This window comes from Bacidia gigantensis (assembly GCF_019456465.1).
Source record: "Bacidia gigantensis strain McMullin 20006 chromosome Unknown contig_304, whole genome shotgun sequence".
NCBI lineage: Eukaryota > Fungi > Ascomycota > Lecanoromycetes > Lecanorales > Ramalinaceae > Bacidia > Bacidia gigantensis.
The window spans coordinates 323,879-346,619 of record NW_025408609.1 but is presented as its reverse complement, the minus strand read 5'-3'; the positions used below and the strand labels follow the sequence as shown (position 1 = coordinate 346,619).

Genomic DNA, 22,741 nt, shown 5'->3' with positions numbered 1-22,741 from the left:
CCCCAAAATCTAACCAAGAGCGCAACTCATCATACCCGCTTGCTTGCGAACCTCAATACCTCTCCTGTTGCAGATCCGCTAATGCCTCCATTCGGCGCCATCATTTACGGCAGTCTGCCGAAAGGAGATGTCGCCAAGACGGGCGCCATCTATGTGACATCCCACCCTGAGAGTGCGCATAGTGGCTAGCTGTAAGATGTGAAAGGCAGCACAAAGCCGCAGATATTAGCGGTAGCATGCAGGACGCTTTGCCACGAGGGGTTTGGCTCCTTCTATGGAACGCACATTCCTATGTTATTCAGTGTTGATTCTAACGTATACATTGGAGTGCCACGTCAGTAATGACCCATATGCAAGGGGCCGAATCTGTACCCCTTTGCTTCCATTGATCTCGTATGGATGGAAATACCATGGCTCGCAGAGTGCACAAGGTACGCAAATCTCCAAGCTTCGAGGGTGAACGGCAAAACCTGTTCTAGATCTTCAGGTAGGACTTAAATCGATGGGGTCCCTCGTTTTTCGCACGTTTTTCCACTTCTCGTGTAAAATTTGATCTACTGGAACTTCGACGCTCTTAAGCCATTCGTACAGATCCATTGCCAGCCAATTTCCACTGGTGACATTTGCAACCAGAATGTCTAACGTTGTGCATACTGTAACGATCAAAAGTCCTACGTTACCCATCGACAACACTACCGCCAACGCTCAGATTTTGCAAAGCCCAGGACAGGTCCTCTACGATCACACTCAATCTGCCTCACTATCGGATGGAAATGGCTCATTCAGGCCTGCTTCATTCGACTTTCAGAACACTGCATCTCTTACGCTTTCCATCTATTTCTCGGTTGGAATTGGCGCCAGTGGCTCGCTAGTGGGTCGTCATCCCATGTGGAAAAATGGTAATGTGTTTACGAGCAGCAATGTCACTACTCAGCAAGGTACAAATGATGTGCCTGTCCATATAGATCAAGGCGACGGAGCCCTTGTTACTGTTTTGAATTCCAGTTTCCCACGTCGTATCGCGGGCGACATTCAGTGGGTATGGGTATCAAGCGGCACTGAGCAAAGCTTGGGTTCCACTCGACTGGAGCTCTATAGCCTACCCATCATCCTACCAAAGCTTTACGGCGGTCGTGTCCCTGTAAAACTCCTCCGTGCATTCATACCGAACTTTTTTGCCTCGATCCAGACCAATTGGGTGGCTTTCGTGGCCAACACAGTCTTCTCTGATATGGGATTGCGCTATAATTCGTGGAACAGTGGACAGAACCGATACGTAGGCCAATCTGGAGGAGGCCTCGATATCGCTAGGTGGCTTGCCGATTATGAGAAATGCAAGAAGGACAGTAGTCAATTTACTCTCATCAATTGCTACGACCAGGCCGCCATGGTTCAAGTTGCCCTTGGACTCGGTCTCATTCCTGAGGATGCGCAAACAATCAAGTGGAAATTTCTTGAACCATATGGCTTTATTCAAACCACGAACTTGGTAGGGCGTGGGCGGTGCAACAGCCCGTATGTATCTAACCAGCAGTCGAGCTTTCTGGTCGACAACAACGCCGATATTCGGCAGGCATTCAGAAATCACGCTTTCATCGAAGTCAAGCAATGTGTGGTTGACGCTTGTGCTGGACCTCATACTGGTACAGAGTCGCCTGCGGCTTATCTAGCGAGGGCGATAGAGCCACCGTCCCCACCAAATGATGACGAACACACCACTTTGTATCCTACAGCTCCACAGTTGGGACCACGGTCAAAGGCTTCATTAGGTATCAACGATCCTGCAAAACAGCATCGACCAGGGAATATCACTGATTACAATGTGAGTACACCAAGCTTTGGAATTACCACATTACGGGACTTCACACCAAGAGAGGCCCTAGAGGCAGCTGCAACAAATGCCACAGATTTGGTATCGGGCGCAGGAACATCTAATAGTCCGATCCTTCAGCCGCTTGTCTTCAGCCAGCTTGCACTGACCAATAAGCTAACAGTCGGTATGCCTCTCTTGCTTGTTCCCGCGGTTCGCATTCTTCTTATAGCTTTCCTTTATTGAAAAATCATAACTTACTTGATATCTCACCTAGTCATCGGAGGTCGCGATGTGGGAACCCCTGATGTGGACGTTAATCCTGAAATCGTAAATGCGAGCTGGTCTTTCAAGGACAACAATAACGCAAACGTCGAGATTGAAATCGACCTACTTCCCGATTACATTACTGCCCAAAGATACTTCGCTCTGGAGCTTGACAGTTACGATGACTATGCGTACAACTTCCCACAACCATTGCCAGCATCTGGTACTCAGTACGGAGAATTTTGCGTTGCTTCGCCCTCCACCTTGATATTTGCGAAAAGTAATGTAATGGCCATTGTCAATGTTGTTGATGGGCATGTTCCTGACATCTCTGGCCAATACGGGAACGCGATCGATGGGGTCCTTACCAACTTCACCAAACCCCCTAATCTACTGGAAATCTCTTGCGATCCGCCCTTGAATGTGTCTACCATGGTAGGAAGCACGTTCACAATTACGGTTACGGTATGTATCTGCTTATGCATCTTCAAAATATCCGTGTCAACCATTCCTCGCGAGGATTTATCTCACTCAGCTCTTGCAGACTCAATCAAAACATTATGCTAACACCTTCTCGTATAGTTTACCAACGCAGCTGACTGGGATGTCTGGATCGATCCCCTGCATAACGATGCCATCGTTCTCCTGAATGAGACCGTGCTCAACGACGTATCCAATTCCGGGAGCGTTGAATTTACCTTTCTCGCTGCGGCAATAGGGGAACCTACGGTCAAGATCACATTCGCTCATCCCGATACGCTACAGACTCTGACTGCGTCGGGAAAGTTCCATGTAAATTGATACAGTCGTGGGTAGTAAGTCCCCGTCTGCTCCGGCATTATTCTAAACGACATCTGCATCTCAGACGGCATACTTATTTGAACGAGAATCTCTTGATTAAGTCGCGGGAAGACCGTATTAGTTAACCCTCATCCATCATCCGAGTTTCCAGCTTCTACTCTAAGAATCGCACCATGCATTTGTTGTTTTGTGCAACATCAATGCATCCGCTCCCTCCCTAGTGCTACTTTACTTTCTCAAGACTTCAGCCTAAATCACAGCATTTACAAACACCACAATCATAATTCAAGGTTTTTGAAAGCTCGTCCGAACTTTTGGCGTGGTATGCACGAAGCAAGGAGCTTTTGGATGGATTGAGAGCATTCATAGCGGCCAATCATTGGACCGCTGCTAACCGTCGCAGTCCGCCGTCATGATCCTCCGATTGTCGGGGCTTGCTACCAATGTTGGAGAGTAACCTAAATGAGTCACTTGCTTTCCAATCGACGCACCATGGATCCCTTCCATGTCTATATATGAAAGCTGTCAGCATCCAGGTGGGTCAATTGACAAATAACTTCCGTCTCTTATCCACCGACTTCCCTCCTTCACGACCCGATACATCTCTTTCTTTTCTCTGTCCTCACTATCCCGCACATCACGTAAACAATTTCCTCTATCAAGAAATTCAAACCATGTCCGATAAAAACTTGCCCGTTCTCCCTTCGTCCCCCGTCGACAACACCACAACTCTTCCCCCCGACCCCCTTCCTCAATGCTAAAACCTGTCCCCTTCGGCTCTCCCATGCGCAACCATCACTTCCTGCTCGACCCGGCTTACACGCCCCTGAACCATGGTTCTTTCGGTACATATCCCCGCTACGTCCTGCACGCCCTGCACTACTTCCAATCGCTGTCCGAATCCCGCCCTGACGCTTTCGTGCGGCATCAGTACCCCAAACTCCTGGATCGCAGCCGGGAAGTTGTTGCTAAGTTCCTAGGCCTAGGGACGGAGGGCACGGGAGAGGTGGTGCTCGTGCAGAATGCGAGTGTGGCTGTTAACACTGTTTTGAGGAATTTGCTTGGTGGGAGGGTAGAGAATGGAGGGGGAGGGTTGGGGGATGTGGTGCTCTACTTTAGTACGGTGTATGCAGCTATAGAGAAGTTGGTTGAAAGTCTGAGGGAGACTAATGGGGTGGAGGGCGTGAAGGTCGAGGTGGAGTATCCGATTGAGGATGGGGAGTTGATTGAGAGGTTTAGAGAGACGATTGGGAGGGTGAAAGGGGAGGGGAAGAGGCCCAGGGTTGCAGTGTTTGATAGCGTGAGCTCCATGCCGGGATTTAGGATGCCATGGGAGAGGTTGGTACAGGTGTGTCGGGAGGAGGATGTACTCAGCTTTGTCGATGCTGCACACGGTATCGGACATATCCCTCTGGAAATCAAGGAGGCCCAGCCAGATTTCTTGGTGACGAATCTGCATAAGTAAGTCATTTGTTTCCTCTGCTCCAATTCTCTCCCCAATCGTCATCTTGGACGCATTCGATTGACCCAATAACCAACGATTCTCGACAGATGGCTCTATTGTCCCCGCCCCTGCGCCGCCTTCTACGTCCCCCTCCGAAACCAGCACCTCCTCCGCACCACGTACCCGACCTCCCACGGCTTCGTTCCCCTCGTCCCACCACCATCTCCCCCCACCAACCCCAACCTTACCACCATCGCCAAGAAGAAAAAAGGACATCTTCAACCCACTTCCCCCTCCACCAAAACGCCCTTCCTCACCCTCTTCGAATTCGTAGCCACCCAGGACGTCACGCCCTACCTCTGCGTCGAGGCCGCGCTTCAGTTCCGCAACGAGGTTTGCGGCGGCGAGGAGAGGATTAGGGCGTATTGTGTTGATGTTGCTGCAAAGGGTGCGGAGATTGCGAGGGAGAGGTGGGGGACGAGGGTTGTTTATGGGAGTGGAGGACGGGAGGGGAGTGGGGGGATGGTGAATGTTGAGTTGCCTATCGATGTTGTTGTTGATAGTTCTGGTGAGGGTGGGGAGGGTCATGATGGTGCTAGCACTGTGGCTAATGGTGACATTAAAGGTGACAGGGAGAGAGCAGCTAGGGCAGAGATAACGGTGCAAGAAGCTGGAGTTGTGGCGAATTGGATGGCAGAGAAATTGATCGCAGAGTATGATACGTATGCGGCATTGTACTTTCATGCTGGCAAGCTGTGGGTCAGGTTCTCTGGGCAGATTTATCTGGAGGTGGAGGATATGGAGCGAGGGGTTAAGGCGCTGAGCGAGCTGTGTGAGAGGGTGAAGAGTGGAGAGTGGAAGAAGCAGGGTCATAGTGAGGGTCTGGAGGGAGGAGCGGTGATGGGGGAGGAGTAGGAATCGCCATCGGGCCAATGCTTTACTTCTAGATGATGTGACGACAAACAAAGGCATTTTGGACCAGGTAATGGAAATATAGAATTCAGTGCATTCATTGTCGCTTCTTGGTGGTCATCTCACCGTCGTCAACGGACGTATATCGTAGGTGCTTGTAGCATTTTGCTTTGTATCGCATACCCCATTTCCTCAGCATCATAGATCATCTTTGTAAATGACAAGTCATCTTCACAGTCAACAGTGCTGTCACACAGATTCCTCCAAATGCTTATGAGGGAAACATTGACATCAATTCATGTCGTCAAGCAATTGTATAGCCATCTTTGGTCCCAAGTTTCTGGATCCTCGGCTTCAAGGGGAACTAGAAAGAAGCTGTAAGTTGCAATACGAATGCTTAGATATTGCACTCACCAATTCATCCCTCCATCACCTCGTCTTCTTCGTCCTGACCTTCCTCCTCTTCTTCCTTCACCGTAATGATCCCGTTAGCCACCTTCTCATCAGCATTGTCATCGACATCGACAGCAAGCTACGACGACGTTAATTACATCATTTCATCGACTCGTTAGCTGCAAGGGCTGTACACACCTCAACAGCCTCGCCTTTACTAAGCAGCTTCCATTGCTTCATCAGGAATGGTTCCATATAGCGCTCCCCGGTCTCCTTCCTAATTGTTTCCGCAATCGTCGACCACTTTGAAGCCTCGAGCTCACGCTTCTGCTTTTCGAGATTAGCTTCGAACTCGACTTTCTGACGCTCAAAGTCACGGAACAGCTGTTCTTGTCGCTTCTGGTGATCGTCGGCAATGTTGCGTTCAGTGCGTAGGAGCGTCTTGTCCTGTAAGATGGTAAGGAAATGGTGAGGATCAAGCTGAAAAGCTTGCTTACGTGACCTGGCTTAAGGCGCATCATGTTGCATTTGATGCGGTTGTAGCGGTTTGGTAGAGTGCTAGATGCGAGTATTATTATTCAGCGTCCCTCGCTATGGGAAGTATGGCGGTGGCAAAGGTAGGATACCTATTACCACTATCCTCGCCAGTCTCCGTCTTCCACATCTCACGGATCTTCTCCCATTTTTCACCTTTTTCCTTCATCTCGACGAGCAGGCGATCGGCTTGGGTAGCATTGTCCCAAGAAGTAGGGATCGCGATAGCTTGACTCTTGCCTTTTAGCTGGCGAGGGCCAGTGCTGTCTTTCTTCTTAGAAGACTTGGGGGTCGCCTTTGGTGTGGGTAGGGATTTGCTAGGAGTGTCGGGTTCTTCGGTAGGCTCTTCCTTGACCTTGCCTTTCTTTGAGACACTACCGCCCTTCTTGGGGCTTGGAGTCTTTGGCTCGACGGTGTCATTAGACTCATTGTCAGTCTCTTGATCGTCCTTCTTGCGCGTATTGCGCTTTTTGGGGGTTTGTTCGATGTTTCCACTAGCGCCTTCGGCGGCGGCACGCTTTTTTGACAAAGTCTTGCTGTTGGTAGCAAAGTACTATATTTTCAGTGTCAGCTTCGACTTTGGTATGAGTGCAGTGTGACCATCTCTTTGGGGGTGTCGTCATTTGTTTCGTGGGGCTAGCTATGCTCAATAAGCAGCAATTAGGCTTACCTGGCTGACATCGTGGACGTTTTCTGTTGGAGAGGCGGGAGGAGTCACCTCATTGCCAATGGTCATAGTGTCGACTTCTGCAGAGGCCATGATATACGGATGCTTGATGTAGTGACGTTGAGTAAATCTTACGACCTTCAACGGAAGGAAGGAAGAGAAGCGTGGTAGGAAGGAGGATGTAGGTTGGAAGGATGAGGGAGGAGTAGAGGGGGTTTATATGGACGTGAATGCTTTGGTGCTTGTTTCTCTGTTTGTGTGGGTCCTCAGCAAAGAAGTGAGTTTACCATTCACTCCCTGCTGGCTGGCACGCACTAAGCTTTGTTGGGCCATCTCAGTGTGTTGAAGGCGGCGAGCATCGACGATGTGATAGCGATCGAGCCGGTTAGGAGGAAAGATCAATCCCGGGGGTCGCACACGACGTGCAATGCAGGCGACCAAGATTTGGGGTATGCAATGGGGTATCACACAACTTCCCTGGTTTTAATAAACAGCATCTACGAGGTTTCGTAGCTCCGGCAGTCCAGCCAACGTCTGGCAGAAGAAGCGACTGACACAATGCTGTCACTTAGGCTGCATGATTGGGTGTTTGACCGATTTGCCAGGACGATGTTCCCGCAACACGGAGGTCGTACACTGATCGTGCCTCAGAGCAGATATGGACAAAGGCAGGACGTCGTGAAACTTCAATATTCTTGCCAGAGCTTCGACTTTGTGTTTGCTGCGGTCTGCGCGATACTGTACTTGCCCGCAGCGTTTCATGAGCCGGCTGAAAACATTACGAGCTGCTTCTTGATTGTTTCTCTATCAAATGCCAAGTGGACACCAAAATTTGCGAGCACATTTGACGATGCCTTTGTTGAAGCTTGTTTGCAATTCAATTTGAACGTAGATGGCAGCATATGTCCACGATTGCACAACAACGCCAGCATATACGAGGAATGAGGAGATGATGACGAACAAGTTCAATCAGGAAACATGCGTCACCGGTCGCGCCACAGATTGGCAGCTTAGAGGATTAGCATTCCATGCATGCACCCTCGAGTGAGAACTGAACTTCAGTGGCCATGATGAAGCAGCAGTCCATTTTCGACTTACTGGCACGGAGGAAAGCTAAGCGGGCGTTCCAAATCAGTATTTTGTTTAAGGAAGCATCAGAGAGGCACCAGGGGGTAGGCATTCTGAGAGGAGGCTCTGCTCTGCGTCGAGGCTATACAGTACCATTCAATGCGAGCGTGTCAGCCTATGGTCTGATCTTCCATGCGGAGAGATGAGACTCCCCTGCACTTTCCACATGTAAGTTGCTGACTTGTCGCATCCTTATCAGTCGTCCAGCCGTAGGATTTTCAAGGATTGGCCCGAGGACCATCACGCTAGGACTCATCTGGAACTCTGCCGTCACCAAAAGACTTAGCGTCAATAAAAATTTCTCAGCCCACAGCCACCGAAAAGAAAATCCGCACACTCAAACTCGGCGCCTCTAAATTCTCCTACTCCTCTCCACTCCTCTCCTTTACGGCAGCTTCATAGACTTGTGTCAATAGACAGCGGTCTTTCTGTGAATAGATCGTAGACCCAGCGCCAAAATAGAGTATAGGCTGTGGTCCACGGACTTTTCTTTGTTGTCGCAGATCCCTTCATATTTTGTCAGCATTCGATGCAACTACGTTGAGTACTATCAGCATCAAAGTATCAGGACGTTCTCACTATGCCCTCAGCCGATATAATGGACGCCGCACCTACGAACGCGGCTACACAAAAGAGCGAAAATCAGAAGTCAGCAAAAGTGCTCGACGAACTTCTCGCCAAACTCTCCATTTCCAAAACCGCAGACCAGACAAGCGAGGCCGCTGGTAACATCGCTTCCTTCATCAATGGCAACATTGAAGAAGCAGATGCGCCCACAAGGTGAGCCTCACATTCATATGTGATTGTCATCGTTGCGAAATCAAGGGAGGCGCTTTGGAGAACACCAGTACTGACGAATCATGGCAGGACTGTCGAAGGCCTGAAAAAGCAGCTCGCAAACAAGAAAGATGCTGGGGCCCGAGAAAGAGGTCTCTCCACCATACAAGCCATAGCACAGCACTCTACGGTCTCACCCAATGTCGAGCCATATCTGGTCGTGCTTATGGCACCCACTCTCTCAGCCGTTGGTGACAAGATGACTCCAGTGAAGACGCAAGCACAGAGTGCAGCAGTCGCAATCGCAAAAGCGATCAACGCCAATGCTATCAAGGCTCTCATTCCCATAATAAACAACTCCCTCAGGACAGCTCAGAAGTGGCAAGAAAAGATGACCTGCCTACAGTGTATCGAGACCCTCGTCGAAAGTGCTCCCACTCAGCTAGCACTGCGCGTTCCAGACCTACTTCCAGTAGTTTCGGAAGCCATGTGGGACACTAAAGCCGAAGTAAAGAAGGCCGCCTATGGCACTATGGAGAAAATCTGCAACTTGATCAGCAACAAAGATATCGAGCGTTTCATTCCCGAACTCATTAAGTGCATAGCCAAGCCCGAGAACGTGCCTGAGACTGTACATTTGCTTGGTGCGACTACCTTCGTCACCGATGTTCATGAACCAACCCTCGCTATTATGGTCCCTCTCCTAGAGCGTGGACTCAACGAGCGCGAAACAGCGATCAAGAGAAAGGCTGCCGTGATTGTCGACAACATGTGCAAACTTGTGGAGGATCCTAACATTGTTGCATCTTTCCTACCAAAGCTGATGCCCGCTCTGCAAAAGAACTTTGATAATATGGCAGATCCTGAAGCGCGTGAGAAGACAAAACAAGGTCTTGAGACTCTAGTTCGTGTTGGAAATGTGAAGGATGGGAAAATCCCAGAAGTCTCACACGCTGGTGACATATCAACCGTCTCTGCCATCTTGAAGCAGATTCTTGAGCCTTCACACAAAGATGCCGCGACCAAATTTGTTCCGGTCATCGAATATATTTCCGCCATCTCCGGCCAGCTTATTGATGAGAAAGAAAACGATTCTACCAGCTGGGTGGACAACACACTCCCCTACATTACGGCCATCGTTGGAGAGACAGATGCGAAAGGCACTGCAGACGCTCTGCGAAAGCGTGCTTCCCCCGGTGCCGTTGACGAAGAAGAGTCTGAAGAAGATGAGGAAGAAGGCGAGGACCTTTGCAACTGCACTTTCAATCTTGCCTACGGCGCAAAGATTCTACTCAACCAGACCCATCTACGCCTCAAGCGGGGCCAGAGATATGGCCTCCTGGGCCCCAATGGTTCCGGCAAGTCAACTCTTATGCGCGCTATCAACAATGAACAGGTTGAGGGGTTCCCCAAGCAGAGTGAAGTCAAGACTGTCTTCGTTGAGCATGACCTTGATTCTGCGGATACGGAACAAACGGTCATTGGCTGGACTGTCAAGAAATTGGCTGATGTCGGTATTACACTCGAGAAAAATGAAGTTGAAGCTAGATTGGAGGAGTTTGGGTTTTTCAGAGAGCAATTTGAAGGACCTATCACCTCTCTTTCCGGGGGCTGGAAGATGAAGCTGGCTTTGGCTCGTGCCGTATTCGAGGCACCAGATATTCTGCTTCTCGACGAGCCCACAAACCACTTGGACGTGAAGAACGTAAAGTGGCTTGAGGAATATCTTACTAATTCTCCTTGCACTTCGATCATCGTTTCGCACGATAGCAAATTCTTAAACCACGTCATTCAACACGTCATTCATTATGAGCGCTTCAAGCTTCACCGATACCGAGGGAATCTGGACGGGTTCATCAAGAAAGTCCCATCTGCGAAATCATATAATGAGCTCAGTGCGTCGGAGATCGAGTTTAAGTTCCCTGAGCCAGGGTTTCTGGAAGGTGTTAAGACAAAGGCAAAGGCTATCGTCCGCGTCAGCAACATGACGTTTCAATACCCTGGTACATCCAAGCCTCAGGTTTCAGACATCACATTCCAATGTTCTCTGGGCTCCCGTATCGCTGTCATTGGCCCAAATGGTGCTGGCAAATCGACCTTGATCAACGTCCTGACTGGTGAGCTCCTGCCTACGACTGGTGACGTATATACGCACGAAAATATCCGGATAGCCTACATCAAGCAGCACGCTTTCGCCCACATCGATCATCATCTTGACAGCACCCCGTCTGAATACATACAATGGCGGTTCCAAACTGGCGAGGATCGCGAGACTATGGATCGGGCCAACAAGATAGTCACTGATGAAGACAAGGAAGCAGAGAAGAAAATATATAAGATCGACGGCTCACAACGACGAGTGACTAGCGTGCTCTCGCGAAGGAAATTCAAAAACTCTTATGAGTATGAATGCTCATTCATGCTCGGAGAAAATGTTGGCCAGAAGAATGAGAAATGGATTCAAATGATGACAGCTGACAACGCTTGGATCCCACGTAGCGAGATCATCGTCTCCCACACCAAAGCAGTTGCTGACGTCGACCAGAAGGAGGCGTTGGCGAGCGGTCAATTCCGGCCTCTAGTACGAAGGGAGATTGAACAACATTGTGCCTACTTCGGACTGGATGCTGAGCTGGTCTCGCACTCCCGGATGCGTGGCTTGTCAGGCGGTCAGCGTGTCAAGGTCGTGCTAGCAGCATGCTCATGGCAGAGGCCTCATCTAATCGTTCTTGACGAGCCCACCAACTACCTCGATCGCGATTCCTTGGGTGCATTGTCCAAGGCCCTCAAGGCATTTGAGGGCGGTGTCATCATCATCACCCATTCATCTGAATTCACACAAAATCTAACGGAAGAGGCAAGTCTCCCTTCACCACATCTCATGTTCTAAAACAACTAACATAATTTGCAGGTCTGGGCCGTTATGGACGGTAAAATGACACCATCTGGCCACAACTGGGTCCAAGGCCAAGGCGCTGGCCCACGCTTAAAGGGTGAGACTGAAGAGGAAGAACGCTTCGATGCCATGGGCAACAAGATCGACAGCACGAAGAAGAAGGCCAAGCTCACGTCGAGCGAGCTCCGCAAAAAGAAGAAGGATCGTATGGCCAAGCGGAAGGCGGGCATCGAAGTCTTTTCAGACGAAGACTAGGCCAGTTAGAACCAAGATCTCAAGTGATATACACGACATCTTTCGGCGCTCGGGTACACCTTTCGAAAAGCGATGATCTGATGAAGGGGGTATGGTCAGCGTTGAGGTATCTTTACGCTCGATGTGGGACATCTCATGCAGAGGTCCTGCATCATCTTGTTGGCAATAGAACTTAGACGATAGAATATGCAATGCATTTCAGTCTGCCCTTCACTCCCGGAGCCAAGTGTTGCTACTGCCTACCAAGCTGACGATTGATAGGCGAATGGGCCTATCCCAAGGTCAACCATTTTTCTTGCAGCCAGTCCTCAAGATACCTTAGTGTGTGATCACATAATCAAGGTTTCTTTCCCTGCACCAACATCGACTTACAAATCCGCGCCCCAATGTTCTGGACTTACATAAGCGATCCCAAGACTGATTCTACCTTATGCAGCGACGACTGCGGCTTAAATTTGTCCGTCTCCTCTGCTGGATCGGTCAATGATGACCCGGATTCATTGACGATAATTAATCATTACCCATTAACGTCGAAAAGGGTCCGAGAGCCTCTACGTCCTTCATACATAACCCGACTTCAACCACTCGTCCTAGACAAGATAATTTGAATGTTTGGTACACCACAAACTCCATAATGGCTCCAACTGACTTAATCCTCCCGTCCAACTCCCTCGTCCTTGTCACTGGTGCCAGCGGCTACATCGCCAGCCACATCGTCGACCAGCTCCTCGAACGCGGCTACCGCGTCAGAGGCAGCGTCCGCAACGCCGCCAAGAGCAGCTTCCTGAATGAATTGTACAGCAAACGCCACGGTGATGGCAAATTCGAACTCATTGGCATTGCGGATTACATGAAGCCTGAAGGCTACACTGAGGCCCTCAAAGGTAATTTCCATCCTCCCTCCAAACCCCTTTCCATCACCAAGTTTACCCTTCTACCAATTTCCCCATTGCCCCCTCCTCCGTCCCGTCACTCTTCTCTTCCCTGACTACCTGCTACCTGTCCATACACCACTATTTGCAAAACTCCCAAGCCACCCATCCCCTCGCCCTTTTCCCCCTCCACTAATACCCCAGCTCCAGACGTCACGGGCGTAATCCACACCGTAGGCGACACATCCTTCTCCCCAGACCCAGACGTCACAGTCCCCAACACAGTCGCGATAGCAACCTCCCTCCTCACCGCGGCGCTCTCCATCCCCGCCATCAAACGCGTGGTCTTCACCTCCTCCTCCGTCGCCATCGCTTTCCCCGAGCCAAACAAAGTCTTCCCCGTCAACGCCTCCATCTTCAACGACGGCATCATCGCCGCCGCCTACGCCGCCCCAAAACCCTACGACCCCAATAACTTCATGCAATCCTTCCTCGCCTACGCCGCTAGCAAGGTCTCCGCGGAGCACGCGATCGAGAAATTCGTCGCCGAGCAGAAACCCAAGTATGCGATCAATGTCATCTGCCCTAATACCGTCCTCGGCGAGGTTCTGGCGCCGGAGCACCAGGATGGCAGCACCTCGGGGTTGGTCACGAGCTTGTATACGGGGAAGAAGGGGACGTGGAGTTTTCTTCCGCCGCAGTATTATGTTAATGTGAAGGATGTGGCGAGGTTGCATGTTGCGGCGCTGATTGTGCCGGGCGTGGAGGGGGAGAGGCTGTTGGGGTATGCGAAGCCGTTCTCGCAGACGGAGATTTTGGGGTATCTGAGGAAGTTAGAGCCGGTGAGCTTCTTTTCCCTTTTTGCTTTTCTTTTCGGGAGTCGTGGTTCTCTTTGGGAAATGGAATGGAGAAAGAATGGTGCGGTGCTAACGCGATTCGGTTTCTAGGGGAAGGAGTTCGAGAAAGATCCGGAGGGCGAAGGTAGGGACGTTAGTGAGGTGGATAGTAAGCGGAGTGAGGTATTGGTGAAGGTTTTGAAGAACGGGGAGGGTTGGACGAGTCTGGAGGAGACGGTGGGGGACAACGTGAAGCATTTGCAGGGGAAATAGGGGTATGATGCTCTCTGAGTCTAGAAGGCATGGGTTTCCAGTCCGTTTTCTACCCTCTGATGGATTTAGGATGGAAGAACCGCCAAAGAACGCTATCACATAGGGTTTCAAGTGACAAGTCGAAGCCAAGTATTGGAATGCTAATATCATCGGCCAAATCGTAGAGGACTTTGAATAAGACTTTGTTTGTCTCTATGTAAGCTAATCGGAGCCCCAAGGCCTCATGAGATACGCAAGAACCGGACATTATGAGGCTGAGCGTGTCTCTCGGTCAAAAACAGCAGATTTTCTGTCCGGAATCTCATGATGTAGCTCAAGCAAGCGCACCAGTGGAGAGTGCTATTGAGCTGTTCTAGCCGGATGCTGGCGGTGTCCTTTCAGTAGCGTAGATACTGATGCCACGGGAAGCTTACTTGCTTACTTCACGTGTCTGGGTCCATCACGAGTCACGCATTGTCATTTGCCGTTTCAGCATACCGCAGAAGCTCTCAAAAAGCACGACTTCCCGTCCCACCAGCCAACGGACCTTCACGGATGGACCCTCGCCTTGCCCAGCACTTACGCTGATCTTGACTATCAAGGCAGGCTGGGCTGGGTTTTGATCATCCTCTGTAGGAGACAGTCCTCGTTCACGCTTCCTTCTTGCTGCTCTAGACCAGACATTACTTCCGACGACTGCGACACCAGTGGCCATAGCGGGCTTGTAAACCCAGCGCAGCTCTAGTCCTTTCATAGTGTCGTCTAATGTTTGCGAAGCAACCGTGATACTAATATCGATTAGGTGGAATTCAAACTCCGAAGGGAAGGGAAGTAAATGTTTCGGCAGTGTATTAGTAGCGCGTGCGACGGCCTGCACCAATTCAGCAAAGGCCCACAGGGATGTGCAGATATATTCACCTCGCTCGGTCGAAGGCTACTCCAGCTCCACCCTACCACCCATCTCTTAGTTTTGCTACCTTGTACAAGATCTTTGACCGCCCAATTTTCAACCCCAGCATTTCTGATTCTGTGGATTATGGCCTCGACACTGCTTGCTTTACCGAGCATACTCGTATACCATTGACATTGCTCCCGAAGCTTTTTACTCTCCTCTATCATACGGGTTACAAAAGCGACCTCGCCACCTTCAGTGACCATTTCAATGTCTGCACCTGTACAAGCTGAATGGGGAGGGCGTGACTTGGTTGACGCGGAAGCGAGGAGTTCGTCCGCCGAGGAGTAGAAAGGAGGATTGCACATTGAGAAATCGATGCTAGAGAAGTATTAGCTTAATTCAGTAAAGGCCTCGAGATACTGACGTGGACAAGCCTATGCGACTGAGCTGAATCAGAGGTTCAGCTTGCGTTGTCTGCAATGGATAGACACGAGACTTGAGATTATTCTTAAGTATATTTTGTTTTGCGCAGCTCATATTCTTCGGATCAATGTCTGTGATCGGTCAGTCACCGCCGGCCAGGAAACAACAGCATGGCGAGCATTTCACCTGTTACAGCAAATTTCCACTTTGGTCTCGTCGCGCAGCCTAACAAAGCATAGATGCTGCTTGAGCCAGTCCCTCTACATCACTCAGCCCCATGCAAAGTCATCAGAGATATTATAGATCGTACATATCCAAGCCAATGACTTCTCTATCTTCATCATACTTCTCTTGGAACGTTTTGCCCGTGGAGTCGATCAGGTCCTGAATCCATGATACATAATTGAATCTAGGTCTCTCAGCGACTTTTGAAATCGATAAAAATAAGGCCCCTACCTGTTCGGCACCTAACATTCTCCTGAGCTTAATGTCACATTTGCTTGCGAGCTTCGCGTACAGGTGGACATAGCCGATCACTTGGTAGCTCGATTTCAAGTCCAAAGTCTCGTTTGAGCAGGCTCTTCGTCAATGCCCTGTTCATAATTAGTCGCACAAGTTGCCTTCAGGGAAAAGAGCTCACTGAATTGCTTCCGGATTGCTAAAGTCAAGCTGCCCGTTCGTTCTGAGACTGCGGATCACTCGTCAATCTTCATTCGAGTCGCGGAATTGCTCCGACGCACTGCTTGTTAAATTCAGGAAAGCGCAATGCCAGAGCTGCAAAGTCAACATCATGCTTGTAGATGTCGCGATCAATCATTTCGTAGAGGTCTTAACAATGGTAGCGTTGGCAAGCCTGCTGACAGACAAGACGTCTGGCATCTTGGCAGCGTCACAGGCGTCATACCTTATGGTACCACCCCCGGAATGCCCCGCCCTAACCTTAGAGCATCCGCTTTTAGCGGGCCCTCATCAAGGACACAGGGCATTGTCAGGAATTTCCATCAACACCCTGGAAGCTTGGAAATACCTTCCTCGAGCTCCTTCCATCGATCATGAATACATGAACGACATACCTTGATTATCATAGATAGGCTCCAAGTCAGTAGGATACCCTTTCGAGCCGCGCGAATCGGCCTCCGACAAACTGATAGAGGTACTAGGCACGGCCCTGGTTTGGATCGCTGATCTTGCTCGATTCAATAGCCTCTAGGCAGCAACCCGTTGCTGCAGAAGGAATCCTCCGTTTCCCACCCCACATCTCTTTTGTTAAGAAAGGTACAAAATCATACCGTCTCCCTGTGTTCTTACGCAAAGTCGTCCTTCAATGATTGCTTTCATTCAGACAGAAATCATTGCTCCACTCACACGTGCCATGACTTTTCACTCTTCTTGCCCACAGTCGTCAGTGGACTTACAGACCTCATGCCCTCTCTTCGTCAAACTTCCACCCGAGCTTCGCAATCGCGTGTTCGTTTTCGCTTTGACTCCGTCCGTTGACAAAAGCCGGCCATATGGACCAACAGAATATTACTACCGGCCCAACTTCCGTTTCCGACCCACAGGTCTCGCTGTATCTCTCCTTCGAACCTGTAAACGCGTCCACGCTGAGACGTCACACTTGCCCGTTCATAATTACACGCATGTCCGTTGGTTCCATCGGCAGCCAGATGAGCCTAACAAGGCCAAAGCGGCCTTCGCACAACCACCGGCGAAATGTCCCTCCTTTCACCTCTTCACACAGCAGTACTGGCTTGAGCAATGGGGCCGTGGTAGCGTGCACTGGGCGCCTGCGGACTTCATCGTGCGTTCTCCTCACGTCGTACATCTGCGTATCACTCTCCGCCATGGGGATTGGTGGTCGTGGGAGTCTTCTGCGATGCTAAGACTCGATCCGAAGCAGCAGGGTACAGCAAGAGTGCCGTACACGCAGCCCCAAGACCCTTTTCAGGAGGGTAGCTGGGGCGATGCATTCAAGCCTTCCAGCAGCCTGCGTATTTTTGAACTAGAGTTGGAGACGGTGGAGGGAAAGACGGCCGAACTGGACGAGATTGTGGAAAGGGCGGAAGGGTGGCGCTTTCCGTTGCGTACTGAAAAAGGGATGCAGAAGAAGAAATTGGTCTTGCAGAAAGAAAAGACGAGGAAGCAAGGATGGTGGGGAGAGAGGCAATCAGGTGGGACTCATGTGAACATTGACCCTATAGCTGCAAGAAGGAGACTGGAGGAGCACGGGGTGGACTTCACGGTCGAGGATGGAGAGCCAGAGTGTACAAACACGGGCGACGCCAGATTGACATATTATGTTGTCACTCTGGTCTTCGAGAAGAGAGAGGTTGAGGGTATCGAAGAGATAGGAATGTCTGACAAAGCGCGTGACAACATGAGAAGCCTTGTGAACCCCCTTCGGTTGAGTTAGTTGATGCGACTCTCTGAAGGCGCGGCATTACTCCCATGATTTGTGCATTATTGAGCCCTGAAGCAGGTCAGCATCTAGCACAGATCGAATCATGCAGGAAGGTTCATCAGGGCAGTTGCGCACCCTTCAAAGAATAGCCCGAGACGTTGATCTTACGCCTACCAGAGCGACCCGCCTCCCGTCTCGACGCCAGCTGCCCCCGCTGTTCAACGCTATAGACGCTATAGACGCTATTACTCAATTCAATCTTAAGGAACTGCAGATCTTGGTTCACTAAGGTAAGGTACACTTGGCTTTGGATCTACCACCGCGGATTTAGAAGCATGTCTTCAGTTACCCCACAATATCCACCCCGTCGCACTTTGAGACTCGTCCTCTTTCATGCGGACAGCAACGAATTGCAATTCTACTTGTGCCAGCACCCTCTCTGCTCGACAGCATACCGGGACTCAAACCTCAATAGTACATTGCGGTGGAAGCAATCAACAGCTCCATATCCGGGGGACTAAATCAAAGATCTTCAGAGAGGCTTTGGTCGCGTGACCGAAGACTGGGGTGGTTTCGATAGCATAGAAGTCGAGATTTTGACACGCACGTACGGACACTCAACCACTCAAACCAAAATATCAGCCAGTAATAATGTCTGGTCCAATCTCAGCCCTCGTTGGCCAGCCACCACTCACCGCAGACGACAAAGCTATCGTTCACGAGTGGCAAGTCCTGTTCAAGATGGACAAGGCCGACCCCTCGAAGGGACTGAAGGTCGCTCTGAAACCACCTCCACCTGGAACACCTCATGATTCGGATACAAATAGCATAGCCGCAGGTGCTGCTGTCAGTTTAGTACTGATGCTTCTCTTTACCGTAACGAGGCTGGCGATAAGGCTTGCGAATCGAAGTCTTGCGTTTGGTGGTGATGACTGGGCGATTATCTTGGGTCTCGTGAGTATGCTCTTCTACCTGTCATTCGTGTTTCTATGAACAGTTGCCAGAGTCATCGGTACTGTTCTTCTTGAACCTCTTGAAATACTCTACCCAAATGCTGACGCTTCTTCAACGAAAGCTCACGTCGCTCTGTACACCTATCTTGATATTATACAAGGTAGTAAACGCTGGCGCCGGAAAGCACGTATACGACGTCACGTATTGGGAGCTAGCGAATCATCAAAACGTAGGTTGCTTCCCAATTCATGTGGAGGTAACAAAGCCGTTTACTATGCAAAGGTGTCCACTCCAGCCTTTGCACTCTTCTACATCGCTCTGGCCGTGATCAAAATCTCAATCGTTCTCTTCTATATGCGGCTCACCTCCTTCACGTCACGAGCCTGGGCGAATTTCCACCGCATACTCATTGCCTTCCTCACTGTATGCGCCACCATCTCCCTCTTCATAACAGTCTTCGAATGCAATCCTCCCATCTACAACAACGTTCGCGAAATTGGTCGCCGTAACAAGGCGCCCGATTGTATGCCAATTCTCGATCTTGTTATCGGATTCAACGTGTGGCATATCTTCTCGGATTGTCTGTTGTTGCTGGTGCCGTTCGTGATGCTTTGGCGGGTCCAGATGAGTTGGTCGACCAAGTCCAAGGTCTGTGTAGCTGGCGTTGTCGGCTTCGCGAATGTAGGACTTGCGCTTGCGAGGACGATTGTGCAGGCCATGGCGAAGCAAACAGGGTTTGATCTTACCTGTAAGCGAAGCTGATTCCCTGCCCTTCCGAGTACCTCACAGCTGCTAATCTCAAAAAGATTCGGCGACCCTATCAGTCAAATACTCCCTTGCCGAATTGACCCTTGGAATCATGACGGCCAACCTGCCCGTCTTGAGTATCCTAGCCAGTAAGACCGCGAAGAAACTTTCGTGGGCAGCTCTCTCGGATGAAGGCTCTCCAGACCGTTCGTTTGACCGAAACGGGCATGTACGTGCGAAGCGCTCTGATCACTACAAGCGACAATCCCACGAGAAGCCAGCGATTGACTGTGATCCCCGCCGAGGCTTCCGTGGTACGAATCTCTCGAACCCCGGAGAGCCTACTGTACGGCATGATGTCGAGTATGGCGCGAGTGAGGTCGAAGAAGTGCGAAGTAATTCGGGCACGAAGGGTCCGACGCAATGAAAATTTTTGGTCCTAATTTAGGAAAATTGGGTGACGACCATCTTTAAGAAATTGTATATAGGTAGCCCATCTTATATCTTATGTAGATATGTGTACATTTTCACTACATCCAACCTTACTCGAGAATATCAACTTTCTTGTTGTACCCTTACCGCATCACCTCGTCTGACAGTCACTTCACTCCCTCAATTATTTTTGCCCCTGAAAGTGCAGGGTCAGACGAAGGCTACGGCAAGATAGGCTTAGCGCCCCGTGCCTTAGCGCCGGCTTAGACGAAACCCTAATCTATTGCTAATCGTCCATCTTTTCTTGGGCTTTCAGACCCCCACAGCAAGGAGCGTCAAGATGCCAGAAGACTCACCTAAAGATGGCTCTTCGAGCAATATTCTGCAAAGCAATACAACACGAAGGCTTCTAGATGCAGCCAGTGAAAATGCGGTCGGGTTTTCTGACGGCAAAAGTTCATGGGCCGATGCAATATTTACGCAAGCGCAAAGCTTTTTCGATGAAGAAAATGGCTCTGCGTATGCGAATGAAGAGATCATTAGCATAGGGAGATTGGCTTTGCAAAGCTTTCTCCAGGCAAACGTGACCGGGCCACGGCTTGACTGGGATCCAGAGGACCTATTCTATCCCAGATTGGGGTCATCACTAGTCACAAAGGAAAGTCTACAGTCCCACTTGAGATTATATCTGAATGTCGATGGCGAAAGTGTATACCGCTTACTTCCTTACATTGAGCTTTTTGCATTTTCCAAGCATCTCCTGAATTTGCCTTTTCTTGAGCAATCTAACGACCTTTTACGATGGCGGTTGCGAGCCAATACATGGCATCAACGGCTCCTGAGTGAGATAACTGCAAGCCTGCAAAATGATATCTACAGAGATATTCAATTACTTCGGGAAGATGTAAGTGCAGAAGTGTTGATCGAACGAGCGAACATTCACATCCTACACGGCCAAGATGTGAAAGCGCGCAATGACTTGGAAAGGGCTACCCGGCAACGGCATTTCAAATATGCTCTGACAGGACGCATGGGAAAGCGGACTCAATTTCAAGTAAAAGAACTGAGCCAATTAGTCGTCTTAGCCAAAACCAACACAGACTTTGAAAGAAATGAGGATGATTTAGCGTCTAACCGAACCAACGGAAGTGTACCATCAGCGGTTCAACTCAATGATGATACTTTGCTAGAGGGTATTTTATTCAGAAGTACTGCTGAGCAGACAGATACACTAGTAGCGGATGAAGATTTACCTGCCTCTCTAGCCTCACTGAACCCTGCCGAACAGCCTATCCTTGGTCCTCTCGACAGCGCAATTTTGCTTTCCACTGCATCTTCAATCATAAGCACGTCACCGCAAGATGAGCTCACGCGGGAGCAGACTGTTCCCTATGCTGACAGAGTAATCACTGGGGGTAGCTCAAATTGGCAGGTCTACACGCAAGCACTTCTCGTCCGCAGTCGAATTGAAGGGTATCGATCACGTACTGCTGAGCGAGGTGTACTGCAACTACAGGCTTTGGTGGATCAAGTCATTGCAGACACAGCATCCTCGAATGCGGCCATCGAGCAGGAGACGACAAATTCTGACAGAGACCCGACCAGCACTTTTCTCCCACGGCCGAATGCTGCGGAATCTGCACCTGCGCACGAACGGCTCAGATACATCCATGTCCTTGCGACACCACCCCGATGGAAGCTTGAAGCTGAGCTGGCGGATCGATGGGTTTCTCTTGGTGCCCTGCGGACCGCTCTAGAGATCTACGAACGGCTGCAGATGTGGGCGGAAGTTGCGCTGTGCTGGGCAGCCAATGATCGAGAAGACAAAGCAAAGTCAATAATTCGTCAGCAACTTTACAACCAAGAGGACTCTGGGTCTCCTGAGACCTCCGATTCATTCAATCTTGAGAAGCAGGTTCTTCCTGCTGATGCTCCACGTCTTTTCTGTATTCTCGGCGATCTCGAAAAGTCAGAGACCCTTTACGAGAGAGCTTGGGAAGTCTCCAACAGGAGATACGCTCGCGCTCAACGATCTCTAGGGAAGTGGTTCCTTGCAAAGGGCGACTTCACCAACGCCGACCGCGCCTACGAGCAATCTCTCACCATCAATCCGCAGAATCAAGGAACATGGTTCGCACTCGGCTGCGTCCGGCTCCAGCTCGAAGCATGGCAAGCAGCCGCCGACGCCTTCAGCCGTGCCATCCAGATCGACGACAAAGACGCAGAATCATGGAGCAACCTTGCCATTGCACTTTTGAAACTTTCCGATTCCGCGGGACAAGAAATGGCGAGCGAGGAAAGGCAGAAGCGAGCACGAGAATCTTTCGTTGCTCTCAAGCAGGCAGCAATCCTCAAAAGAGACTCCTTCCGCATCTGGCAGAACCTGCTCAGTATTGCCATCAAGATCGAGCCGCCACCGTACAGTGACATTATCGTTGCTCAAACCCGACTCATAGATCTCTTAGGCGCCAAGGAAGGTGAGCAGTGTGTTGATGTCGCGGTGATGGAGGCCCTCCTGGCCGACCTAATCAGGATGGATCAAGGAACGAATTCAGCATCTGAATCGGCGACGAACGAGTCAGCTCCAAGAAAGGGCTTGGAAAAAATGTTCATCGATCTCGTGCAAAAGAAGATCACACCTTTGATTACCTCCTCCCGTCGTCTCTGGCTCCTGACAGCTAAACTAGCCATTCATCTTCAGAAACCTCAAGCTGCTCTCACGGCCTATGAGAAAGCTTGGAGAAGTCAGCTCAATAAGCCTGGTTGGGACTCTGCAGTGGGAAAGGAGTCGAGAGCGCTGTGGGAGGACGTTGCAGAATCTACCATTGACCTGATTGATGCGTACGAAAGCTTAGGGGAGCAGAAGAGGGAGGCGGGCATGGGCGAGGGCGAACTCGTAGCGAAAGACTGGAGATTCAAAGCTAGGAGTGCAGCGAGATCTGTGCTTGCTAGAGCCAAGGATTCACGGGAAGACGAGGAAGGGTATGAGCTATTGAGTGCAAAATTGAAAAAATTGAAGGCTGGCTAGTGGTGCACAACGTCCTT

The 22,741-nt window shown here is 50.3% G+C and overlaps 8 protein-coding genes across 8 annotated transcripts; 7 read left to right on the top strand and 1 right to left on the bottom strand.

The window, feature by feature from the left end:
- Positions 1-634: 634 nt before the first annotated feature.
- Positions 635-2,878, top strand: KY384_008736 (uncharacterized protein; the record flags this gene model as incomplete). The annotated part of the gene is made up of 3 exons (XM_044817224.1): positions 635-1,997; positions 2,088-2,542; positions 2,660-2,878. 3 exons carry the CDS (start codon positions 635-637, stop codon positions 2,876-2,878), a joined length of 2,037 nt encoding a protein of 678 aa, XP_044665819.1.
- Positions 2,879-3,662: 784 nt separating this feature from the next.
- Positions 3,663-5,237, top strand: KY384_008735 (uncharacterized protein; the record flags this gene model as incomplete). The annotated part of the gene is made up of 2 exons (XM_044817223.1): positions 3,663-4,339; positions 4,430-5,237. The coding sequence occupies 2 exons, from the start codon at positions 3,663-3,665 to the stop codon at positions 5,235-5,237; spliced, it is 1,485 nt and encodes a 494-aa protein (XP_044665818.1).
- Positions 5,238-5,652: 415 nt separating this feature from the next.
- Positions 5,653-6,921, bottom strand: KY384_008734 (uncharacterized protein; the record flags this gene model as incomplete). Its single annotated transcript, XM_044817222.1, has 5 exons — positions 5,653-5,766; positions 5,826-6,074; positions 6,125-6,185; positions 6,254-6,714; positions 6,832-6,921. The coding sequence occupies 5 exons, from the start codon at positions 6,919-6,921 to the stop codon at positions 5,653-5,655; spliced, it is 975 nt and encodes a 324-aa protein (XP_044665817.1).
- Positions 6,922-8,536: 1,615 nt separating this feature from the next.
- TEF3 (translational elongation factor EF-1 alpha) lies at positions 8,537-11,884 on the top strand (the record flags this gene model as incomplete). The annotated part of the gene is made up of 3 exons (XM_044817221.1): positions 8,537-8,736; positions 8,824-11,590; positions 11,645-11,884. 3 exons carry the CDS (start codon positions 8,537-8,539, stop codon positions 11,882-11,884), a joined length of 3,207 nt encoding a protein of 1,068 aa, XP_044665816.1.
- Positions 11,885-12,518: 634 nt separating this feature from the next.
- KY384_008732 (uncharacterized protein) lies at positions 12,519-13,865 on the top strand (the record flags this gene model as incomplete). Its single annotated transcript, XM_044817220.1, has 3 exons — positions 12,519-12,768; positions 12,967-13,598; positions 13,704-13,865. The coding sequence occupies 3 exons, from the start codon at positions 12,519-12,521 to the stop codon at positions 13,863-13,865; spliced, it is 1,044 nt and encodes a 347-aa protein (XP_044665815.1).
- Positions 13,866-16,534: 2,669 nt separating this feature from the next.
- On the top strand, positions 16,535-17,575 carry KY384_008731 (uncharacterized protein; the record flags this gene model as incomplete). The annotated part of the gene is made up of 1 exon (XM_044817219.1): positions 16,535-17,575. One exon carries the CDS (start codon positions 16,535-16,537, stop codon positions 17,573-17,575), a length of 1,041 nt encoding a protein of 346 aa, XP_044665814.1.
- Positions 17,576-18,214: 639 nt separating this feature from the next.
- On the top strand, positions 18,215-19,691 carry KY384_008730 (uncharacterized protein; the record flags this gene model as incomplete). The annotated part of the gene is made up of 3 exons (XM_044817218.1): positions 18,215-18,517; positions 18,800-19,265; positions 19,324-19,691. The coding sequence occupies 3 exons, from the start codon at positions 18,215-18,217 to the stop codon at positions 19,689-19,691; spliced, it is 1,137 nt and encodes a 378-aa protein (XP_044665813.1).
- A 345-nt stretch (positions 19,692-20,036) lies between these two features.
- Positions 20,037-22,724, top strand: KY384_008729 (uncharacterized protein; the record flags this gene model as incomplete). The annotated part of the gene is made up of 1 exon (XM_044817217.1): positions 20,037-22,724. The coding sequence occupies one exon, from the start codon at positions 20,037-20,039 to the stop codon at positions 22,722-22,724; it is 2,688 nt and encodes an 895-aa protein (XP_044665812.1).
- Between the last annotated feature and the right edge of the window lie 17 nt (positions 22,725-22,741).